The following is a 10,718-nucleotide window of genomic DNA, read 5'->3' as shown; positions in this document are numbered from 1 at the left end:
TCTAACGTTTTCCTCTTTATAAAAATATAAGAAAAACCAGGGATATCCCCAGGACTTTAGCTGCTGTTTGCTCTGGTTGTGATGGTACCTGAACGCATCACCAGCTAGAAGTTTGCTGCCACCTGCAGGAGGCTCGGAGGACAATCCTGCAGACAGGTTTACTGATCCCGTGTGTTCAGGTAAATTCAGTCAGCAGCGAGAGATTAGGTTCTCTGTTTGGGTTGCATTCAGGTGCTTGTGGACAGATTGAATAAAGACAGTAGACGGCCATAACTGTTTGCTCTTTTATTTCAGGACTTTCATATTTAGCTGAGCAGGTGAGTCATCGGGAAAGGGGTGGTGTGATGGAGGGGGGGCTCACTCAGTTTTGGTTCTCTTCACAGCACCAGGCAACCTGTCCTGCAGCCTGAAAACACACAACAGTCTGTTTGTCCTTCTGGCTTCCTGTCTGGACAAAACAATGTGACAGATACATCTGACAGATGACAGGCAGGTCCATGTAGTCATGTGTAACAGAGATAAAATATACTTATAATTTGTTTTTGTAATTACATAAAATACATTTATAATTTAATCATTTTGTTAATTTTATCTTGCTGTTTACTCAAAATCATAGAACCAAGGAAAAATTGTTATATATAGTATTTGAATTTTGCTGGGCGGATGGAATCCAGGTTGTACATAGAGCTTCAGAATCGAGAAGGAAGTTTATTTTTATTTCACTGAAACTTAGAGGCTAACCCTAACCCTTTAAAAGTCAGAATCTGCACAAAAATCTGGCTTTCAAGTCATTGTGTGTAAAGACCACCTGATGACGAACAAGGTTTTCTGTTTTTGAGCTGCACAGACGAGGCCTCGGCCAACCAGTCAGTGCTCGGAGGCTGGATGCAGTCAGTCAGTTATTGTACGTTTCCTGAAGGATGCTACATGTATGGAACAACAAAGTCAGGTGGTAGAAAGCTTCACCTGCAGTGAGCAGGAGGATCCTACGACCCGTCTGTGAACAGACATGTTGATCTTCGACCACGGCTCCTCCCATGCCACAAACTGGCCCGTTTGGACTCTACAAAGGACCACCAACCATGGGACGCTAAGAAGTATATGTGGAGCTGTTGCAAAGGGCATCCCTTGACTGAGGGCCCTCGTCTGTGTGGTGATGACTGCACAATGGCCTCCTGACCAGAGACTTCTTCCAGGAGAATCTTTTAAACCATCCTGCAGGTTCCCCTGATCTAAACCCAGTGGAGATCATTTAGGGCAAAGGAGGTTTACAGAAAGTAGTCCCAGTAGTCTTCTCTCCCTCTCCTTCATCCTCTCTGTCCTGTCTCCCTCTTCTCTTCCTCTCTCTCTCCTTCAACCTCTCTGTCCTGTCTCCCTCTTCTCCTCTCTCTCCGTCTCCCTCTTCTCCTCTCTCTCCTTCATCCTCTCTGTCCTGTCTCCCTCTTCTTCTCCTCTCTCTCTTTCATCCTCTCTCTCCTGTCTCCCTCTTCTTCTCCTCTCTCTCTTTCATCCTCTCTCTCCTGTCTCCCTCTTCTTCTCCTCTCTCTCATTCATCCTCTCTGTCCTGTCTCCCTCTTCTTTTCCTCTCTCTCCTTCATCCTCTCAGTCCTGTCTCCCTCTTCTCCTCTCTCTCATTCATCCTCTCTGTCCTGTCTCCCTCTTCTTCTCCTCTCTCTCTCCTTCATCCTCTCTGTCCTGTCTATCTCTTCTTCTCCTCCTCTACCTGGCCTCTCACCCCCGGCCTCTCACCCACAGAATGATCCAACCTGTACGTTGAAGAGACAAAACAACTACTCCACAGAAGAATGGCTCAGCACAGGAGAGCCACCCCCTTTGAGGACAACAATGTCCACATCCTAGACAGAGAGGACAGATGGTCGAAAGAGGAGTCAAGGAAGCATCTATGTTAAGCTGGAAAAACCTTCCATTAACAGAGGAGGTGGCCCTATCACATACAATGCAGCTTCCATCCATTCCAGGAAGCAAGAACCTTGGACTGTCCACCTGTCCCCCCCACCACAGCCCCCCTGTAGTCCCATAGTGGTTAGACACAGCAGACCCAGTCAGTCCAACACAGGTCAGTAAACCACCAACGTGTGATAACATGTGCAAACATAAAAACTCACTTCTGCAGAGTCTCCTCCACTCTGGATCGAACAAGCTCGATGTACTGATCAATCTGAACCTGAAAACACACACACACACACACACCAATGAGATCTGCAATGATTTAGATGCAGATAATTTACCCATTAATGGAATTTTCTATTTTCCTTTACAAGATGTTGGAAACTATCTGACTCAAGAAAAAAAAATCTGTTGACATTTTTGAAATTGGTCAATGTATGTGGTCCCACCACCTACTGTATAAACTCCCTACTGTTAAGACTCCAGGGGTTACTCATGTTTTCAAATGCTTTTTGAAAACCAGGTTACTGTATGTGGTTGTAGACCAGGTGGACACAAGTATTAATCATTAATCATCAATCATAGAGGAGTGCTGATAAATATAGCTGTATGACCATGTGTTAACAGGAGTCTAAGGTTATGGCTATATTCTCTGTACACAACCATCAAGACTGAAAATACATCTTACATTACATTGTGTATTGACTCTGTGTACGTATGTTATTCAGTAATGCAAATTACTGTTGAACTTATTCGGTATTGTTTTGAATCGATGATAACTATGAATCTGTGGGACTTTCCTGAATACTAAATATACTATAATTAGTGGGTATTAGTCAATAAAGGGCTAAAATGATGAGCTGCATCACTGCTTTATCAGTACCTTTTTCTTCTGGTAGATCAGTGGTGTGGTGAAGAAAATGACATCAGCTGGACACAGAGACACAGTGGGTCACATTGTGTGGACAGATCAGCCAGATCTCAACTCCAAACCACAAACTCACCAAGAATCAAGATGGTGATGCCGTTAAACACAGCTCCAACATACGTCATCACCCACATGACAGCTGCAAGCTGAAACACATCAAACAGCTGAAACAGTAAGATGGAACAACGGGGGCGTTTATACCACACAGAACCAGGCTTTCTAGGAGTGAGCTGAACAGAACCTCTGATAAACACGGCCTCTGTCAATCAAAGGGGGCATTTGACACAACATTTGAGGATTTTCCTGCAAGAAAGCTGAGCATTAACTTTATGAAGGAGGAACAGGCGCGTCTCATGGAGAGATATTATCATAACAAAAAACAACAATAAAACCTGAGACAGAATGAAAGAAAAAAGGCTACTGTACTGTTCATCATCTGTTATTTTTTAACCATTTGATGCTTTTTAAAGTGCAGAATATGTAAACTGGTGCAGCAGATTTAATAAAAAAAAAACAAAAAGCCCATCAAACTCTGAAAGTGTATTTAGGTGGAAATCACTTTAGATTATGGCAACTTGTTAATCTTGCTTTTTGGTACACCCCCAGAAACACAACATGCACCTTACACAACAACAAACAACTGCAAACAACAAACAGCCAATGGTGACACAAGTCAACAAAGATTAAAATAAAATTGTGGATGTTTACCTTGCATGACACAAAAGCTACGTTTATGACTTATAAAGGCTATCGTTAGCCACCATGCTAACCTTAAGAGAGTCAACAAGATCTTCAACAAGCAACAGCCTCCTGGTGTGGTTGCTGAACCAGTTCAAGTGGATCAAACACTGATCAGCCAGCTGACGGACAGACTCAGAGGACACTGAGATATCCTTCTGCAGCAGAGACCTGAGGACAGAGGGGACATTAATACCCCATTCACACTGGGGAAAAAAATCTGGCTAAAGCGGGATTCGGGCCTATCCAGATGTGTTTTTTCTGAGTGTGAACACCTCGAATCTGGCAGTATCCAGTTTGATTTCAATCCGGCTAGATCCTCCCATGAGAGGTGGATCTTCTGGTTCACGGGGCATGACACGGGACAAAAAACCGCAGGACGCATGCGCACACGCGGTCCTACCACGGCCTGAACGGACTCTGTATATTACGAGGCGCCACCTAGTGGTTTGGAGGACAGCAAACACGCTGGATGAAGCCGGATTGAGTGCGGACACAAGTGTGTGCTAGCCAGATTTGAAAATAGGTCTGAACGCATCCAGCTTAAAGGCTGTCTGGGCTCAATCCTACTCTAGCTGGAATGACTTTCTCCAGTGTGAACGGGGCGTAAGATGTGTCTTACTGTATGTGTTACTCTGATCTACTCTGCGTGTTACCTGAATGGATGACCTTCATCTGACTTCTGGACGGCCTGGATCACCGATTTATAAACCCTGCGGAAAAGTAACAGACAATGTTCAGTGGCACACAACATCATCAAGGACCGCCTTCACCCTCAGCACACACTGCTCACACTCCTGCCGTCAGGCAGACGCTTCAGGAGCGTGAAAGCAGACAACCAGACTAAAGACAGCTTCTATCCGCATCAGGCTGCTGAACACTGACTGAACTATGAACATTTATCATGTAACATCAGATTTGTTTTTGCATGTACAAAGTAAACATATTTGCACATTCTAAATAACAATAATGCAAAAACAATGCACCTTAAACACTGATAACGCTTTTTTTATTTTTTTGCTTATTCTTATTTTTATGTATTCTTACTATGCCTAAAATAAGTCTACTGTCTTTTATCTTAGTCTTGTTAAGTAATAATTCATTGCTCAGTGTGACCTCTGCTGTGCATTTTGACAATAAACTTCTTGAATTCCTGTAAGTCAGCCCAGACTGTGCCTCTATTCCATACCCACCTGAAAGTAATGGTGACACAGAGGCAGGCCAGCAGCAGGTAGGACACCACACTGATGACTGAGAGCGTTGCCACAGAAATGAGAATCAGCATCGATAGGCCAAACGCCACCGCCGATTTCTTCGGTTCTCTCCAGTGAACGAGCTGCAACGCTGCACAGAGAGAGAGAGAGAGAGAGAGAGAGAGAGAGAGCGGCCAGGTTCAGAGACTCAACCACATCCCGGACTACAGACCAGCTGATGGAGAGAACATGGACTACATATGTACTCCTGGTTAATTAAAGGTTAAATCCCCTCACAAACACATAATCCTGGTTTAACACTCACAGACCAGAAGTCATGTGGATTTGATTATGAGACCAAACTGCATTCCACAGAGAGCAGTTTTCAGAGTACCTGCTACACACTGCAGCCTCACTTTCCCTTTACAAACCACCTTCATGTGCTTTTAGTCTTCCTCTCACCCCGTCTCCCCCGTCTACCACTGTTACCCAAGACCCCCCGCCTTAGCTCACACCCCACCCTCTGAACAATAATAGGCTTTTTACATAAATCACTGTGACCTGAATCAGTCAGCTGATCAGTTAACTAACAGTAAGACAATAAAGCGTTGTTAGCATGTATGCTAGCAGGTTAAAGGACCAATACACTAAAATATTCAAACATCAGTGAATCAGTGGAGGTCATCATAGTCCATTTCTGTACCTATTCCTGGCCACTGGCCCCCTGCTGAGTGAACGCACACAAACCTGAATCTACTGAGGCGTGAGAGGTGTCTTACCTGCATGAGTGAGATCTGTGAGTGACGAAGAGGAAGACTTGTTAGACGATGAAGAGTTGCTGCTGGTTGAATCAGCCATTTTCTTCTCTTAACCTTCAGTGGCTCTCAGTGACCTGCTGCTGCTGCTGCTATTGTTACTGGAACTCTTGTGACATCACTGCACTGGGGAGGGCTTGGTGTTTGTGGGTATGTTCAGGGGAGAGTTGTGTTTAACCCTATGTGTTCATAAAGACTCAATAAAATCAGATGGGACATTTCAGATGTTGTGCCGATCGGTGCAGATCTGTAGAGAGCAAACTGACCTACAGACACTGGTTGGTCTGCACAGTCTTCACACACAGGATGGAGGAACAATATTTAAGACACATGTGTGAAACTAACAGTCACAAGACAACAAAGTGTGTTTATACAAAAACCAATAAAACACCTCAATAAAAAGAATCCCCAGGCGTTTCAGGCGTTGGCTGCAGGACTCCTTGAGGATGAGCAGCTATCAGAAACACAGAGAGAGAGAGAGGGGGGGGGGGGGGTTATCATTTTGCAGCACTAAAGCAAACAGACTAAAACCAGCAGACTCACCTTCCTGCTGGAGATCCAGAATGAGAGCGGCCCATTGAGCCAGACCTGCAGACACACACTGTCACTGAAAACCTGAACTTTGAACACCTATGCATACATGTAGCACTGGACATGCTCAATCATTCATCTGATTACACCACCTACCTTTTCAGGCCTGGAGACCCAGACCTGGATGTGGACTTGGACTACACAGTACTACTGTGGATCACACGGTTTTAATGTGTGTGAGTTCAACATAACTCCTGCCTCCTAATATCATCTCACACACAACAGAACAGACAGAATCAACATGAGCAAAGAGCACTATTTACAGTTTTACCTGTCATCCAAAATGCGCAAGGAAAAACAACAACAATAGGTACGGCTGTGCTCTGCTGTGGCAAGTACTGACTTTCCGTCTAACCCTCGGACAGCGTCCTCAGCATCTCGCGGGTCTTCAGACTCCACAAAGGCAAAACCAGGAGGATTCCTAGCAATCCAGACAGGTCGGAGGTGTGCCCATAGTACTCGAAGGCGCACTCCAGCTCACCTTTTGCTGCCCCAGTACCCAGGTTCCCCATGTACACCTTTGTCTCTGTGGGGGACAGAGAGAGGATAAAGCAATCAGCCAATCCGAGGCCTGCTATAGTGAACGTGTTTCAATGTTTCATTCAGATGTCATGTGTGTCATGATCTGTCATCTGTTTTAACATCCCCAGAATATTTGTATGAGAGCCTGTTGCTAATATTTAGGGATGTCCCGATCCGATCACGTGATCGGAAATCGGGCCCGATTACGTGATTTCAGACTAGATCGGAATCGGACATTATCTCCCGATCAGGACTCGAATATATATTTATTAGGACTCTTAAACGCCTTCTGTGCAAGGTGGCTCTGTGTCCTGTAGTGTAGGGGTATGACAGTCGCTTTTGGCGCGAGAGGTCCTGGTTTGAGACCTCGATGAGCCGCTGCGTGTGACATCTCCTAGCGTGGCGGTCTGGACACACACACACACTAGGATCGGAATCGGCAGATACTCAAAATCAAATGACTCTGAGGCAAAAAAAACCTGATCGGGACATCCCTACTAATATTTATTGTGTCTATATAGCAAACAGTTTATCACAGGAAAATGTGTTCCATAAACAGTGGAATCACTTTAACACATTGACGATTTTAAGAGAACACACCCTAAAGTGTTGCTCCTGTGGAGCCCAGATACCCTGAGAAGTGTTCTGACACTTGCAGAATTCTGACTGGAGAATCATGTAGACACTGAGCCGACACAGGACGCCTGAAAGCTAGTTCTTAGGCTTCTCTATGCATTTCTCTTACACATCTATCACGTCTATCTCTGATGGAGGATAATACCTCTTCTGCCTCAGGCTGATTGAATTACGCCTTTTAAGTGTACATCGGTGTTAGACACAAGGCTCCACTGCAAAGTCAAACACCAGCTGCAGGGGGACAACAGCAGGACCGCTTCACTGGATCTCCCCACCTCACCTCCTCCAATACAGCCCTGCACCCACTCAGCTGCATCCTCTTCCAACTCCTCAATATCCATCTCCCCCCTGCTTCACCTCTTGGGTTTCCAAGTCACATGGAGAGTTTGGTGAAGTCTGGGATCAAAATGGTCCCCCTCACCCCCAATTTAGCCAGATCAAGGGTCCTATCCTCAACACTGCAACATCCACCAGCATCCCCCCAGACACCTCCTTCAAGGTCCCCAAGATGCAGTATCTCCCCTCCGTCCTCCCCCCAGATTATGCAGCTCAGGTAAATCCAACCCACCCCTCCTACTTCCACTCCCCTAAGCACACCATCTAACAGCACCAAGACTGCAATCAGGGACTAGGACACCCATGGCTTCTGCTGTTTGAGGACTTGTACCCATAATAATCCCACTACCAACCTGAGGCCCAGGGAGAGAACCCTCTCCCACAACGCAGATTTATCAATTCATGTTTTGATAAGGAAAGGAAAGCCCCATCATCCAAGAAATGTACTATCAAATTTAAAGTCTATTGGTTTCATGAGTGAAGCAAGATTGCACAAGAAAGGAGGAGGAGTCGCCATCTTGTTTAATGACTGCCTCCAGTGCAAAAAGGTGTCCTATGGAAAGTTTGACTCTTTTGAATATGTTGCTCTTCAGCTAAAACCCTCCTGTCAAGCAACCTTTGCAGTTATTTACAAAACCCCGAAATACAATGCAAAGTTCTTTGATGAGTTTGCCAAACTATTGTCTATTATGTGCATTGACTTTGATTGTGTTATCTTAGTGGGTGACTTTAACATTCATGTTGATAATCCTAATGATGGAAGTGCCAAAGAACTCTTTAACATCCTAGATAGCCTTGGGCTTTCACAGCATGTAATAGACTCAACACATAACAAGGGACATATACTGGATCTAGTTATTTCCAAAGGTCTGAACATCTCTGAGGTTGTGGTGACCGATGTTGCTCTTTCTGATCATCACTGTGTTGCTTTAAAACGACCCCCCACCCCTGCTAATCCCAACAAGGTAGAAGGAAAGGTGATCAGAAAGCGTCATATTAATGATAACACCTGTGCACTGTTCACACAGACATTTGTACCATCACCATCCCTGCACACAGCTCCTGTTGATGACCTCATAAACAGTTTCAGTTCCAAAGTTATGACTGTTATTGATTCAATTGACCCAATCAGAACGAAAGTTCTGTCAGGAAGGAAAAAGTCAAAAACCTTGGAGAAATGCCACACTGGTTAAAGCTCAAAAAAAAAAGTCTGCAGACAGGCAGATGGAGAAAAACTAAACTCCAGGTTCCTATTATAACGTTTACAAAGAGAGCCTACATAACTACAACAAGGAACTGAAAAATGCAAGACAATCCTATTTTTCAGAGATCATCGATAGAAACAGCAACAATGCTCGCAGAATGAACACACGACAACCCACAAAAACACAGAACGAGGACATCCTCCCAGCGAGTACGGCTGTGTGCGCTGTGTGACTGTTAGCTTGACTGCAACAACTGCAGGTTGCAGCGGAAGTGACGTCACCGCGGAAGCTACAACCGTAAATCTTCTTCCTCTAATTCTTATTATTGTTATTATTATTATTGTTATTATAGAACGACATTCTACTCGTACATATACACGCACTCTGCTTATGTATACATTTATTATACAGCAGAGGGCACCAACGCTCACATAAATAGGAAGTGGAACCTTGTTGTTCTGCTCGTGTTTCCTCCCAAAGGTTCTCGTGAGTCCACCGTGTTTCTATTGATGCTTCTTTCCATGTGAATCGGTTCGGCGTGAAGACCGCGATGCAGTGCGGTTGGTCTCTGCTGGGGCCGCTGCAATGGCTCCGTTACATCAACAGAGAAGTGAAGGTGAGGGCGGGTAATGATGAAGAGCACCGCGGCTGGTTACTCACCGTGGACCCGGTCTCCGCGAGGTAACGCAAACACACACAGTTAGCGAGGGGTGTTGTTGTGTCAGATGATTCTGTGTATTGATCAGGATGATGTAAGTGAAATAACATTCAGCAACCATTAGCGTTCTGTTTATATTGATTTATCGATAAAGTATTGATCAGCTCACATCCAGTAGTTGTGGTCTGACTTCTCGTTCTCTCCTGCAGCGTGGTTCTGGTAAACTTCAGAAAGGGGGGGGCTTCGGTACAAGTGGTGATGGGTCACGCTGTGGAGGAGGTGGAGGTTCTAAAGGAGGCGGACGATGAGACGGCAGAACGTCTCCGGACCACCTTCCTTCCCCAACGCACCCTCAGTCTGGACCCTGTCGAGCTGAGGAGGAGAAGAGGGGCCATCTGCAAGTGGCTCCAGAAAAACCGGATCCCTGTGGAGGAGGCGGGCGAGGAGCTGAGAGTGGCAGGTGTCCTTATCATCATGGCCCCATACAGACCCGAGGACTGCTGCAGCAGCAACCAGATCATCCTGGGCCGTATCCAGAGACTGATACAGATCCGCCCAGAGACTGATCCAGATCCAGATCCTCCCAGAGACTGATCCAGATCCAGACCCGCCCAGAGACTGATCCAGATCCAGACCCGCCCAGAGACTGATCCAGACCCAGACCCGCCCAGAGACTGATCCTGATCCAGATCCAGATCCGCCCAGAGACTGATCCTGATCCAGATCCAGATCCGCCCAGAGACTGATCCTGATCCAGACCCGCCCAGAGACTGATCCTGATCCAGATCCAGATCCGCCCAGAGACTGATCCTGATCCAGATCCAGATCCGCCCAGAGACTGATCCAGATCCAGACCCGCCCAGAGACTGATCCAGATCCAGACCCGCCCAGAGACTGATCCACTGACAGCTGGGTCAGGTGTTTAAAATCCCTGCCTCTGGTTGAACTGTTTTTCTGCAGATAACAATCAATAATCAATTTGATAGATAAAAAATGTTGTCCAAAATAAATTAAGCTTGAACCTCGAGAAAAGTGTGTGTGTGTGTACGAGTGATACAGAGAGTAGTGTGTCCCCCTAGCAGCAGTGGGGCTGTGTCCGATCTCACCCCTATTCACTATACAGGACCCTATTTTGTGTCTTCGCCATTTTGGAGTGCTGCCTGAATGACCCTATATACTGCCCTCAAT

The 10,718-nt window shown here is 45.7% G+C and overlaps 2 protein-coding genes across 5 annotated transcripts; one reads left to right on the top strand and one right to left on the bottom strand.

Annotated features, from left to right (window-relative positions):
* Window positions 1–293: 293 nt before the first annotated feature.
* Window positions 294–9,401, bottom strand: LOC114442874 (reticulon-3-B-like). 2 transcript variants are annotated; one of them, XM_028416719.1, is made up of 12 exons: window positions 9,304–9,401; window positions 6,270–6,699; window positions 6,126–6,170; window positions 5,974–6,036; window positions 5,547–5,875; window positions 4,768–4,918; window positions 4,231–4,287; window positions 3,607–3,745; window positions 2,913–2,982; window positions 2,792–2,838; window positions 2,127–2,185; window positions 294–406 (listed from the first exon to the last, which is right to left on the bottom strand). In XM_028416719.1, the coding sequence occupies exons 5-12, from the start codon at window positions 5,623–5,625 to the stop codon at window positions 358–360; spliced, it is 651 nt and encodes a 216-aa protein (XP_028272520.1). In that variant the 5' UTR covers window positions 5,626–5,875; window positions 5,974–6,036; window positions 6,126–6,170; window positions 6,270–6,699; window positions 9,304–9,401; the 3' UTR covers window positions 294–357. The 2 variants fall into 2 exon arrangements, with proteins under 2 accessions (XP_028272520.1, XP_028272511.1); XM_028416710.1 differs by having other exon boundaries at window positions 5,547–6,036.
* Window positions 9,402–9,403: 2 nt separating this feature from the next.
* gemin6 (gem (nuclear organelle) associated protein 6) lies at window positions 9,404–10,562 on the top strand. Of its 3 annotated transcripts, none has more exons than XM_028416747.1 (3): window positions 9,404–9,553; window positions 9,740–10,073; window positions 10,406–10,562. In XM_028416747.1, the coding sequence occupies exons 1-3, from the start codon at window positions 9,423–9,425 to the stop codon at window positions 10,454–10,456; spliced, it is 516 nt and encodes a 171-aa protein (XP_028272548.1). In that variant the 5' UTR covers window positions 9,404–9,422; the 3' UTR covers window positions 10,457–10,562. The 3 variants fall into 3 exon arrangements, with proteins under 3 accessions (XP_028272548.1, XP_028272540.1, XP_028272533.1); XM_028416739.1 differs by having other exon boundaries at window positions 9,740–10,159; window positions 10,386–10,538; XM_028416732.1 differs by having other exon boundaries at window positions 9,740–10,539.
* Window positions 10,563–10,718: the final 156 nt, after the last annotated feature.

The sequence above is a fragment of the Parambassis ranga genome, chromosome 1 (assembly GCF_900634625.1).
Source record: "Parambassis ranga chromosome 1, fParRan2.1, whole genome shotgun sequence".
Taxonomy (NCBI): domain Eukaryota; kingdom Metazoa; phylum Chordata; class Actinopteri; family Ambassidae; genus Parambassis; species Parambassis ranga.
This window is presented reverse-complemented; position numbering and strand designations above follow the sequence as displayed.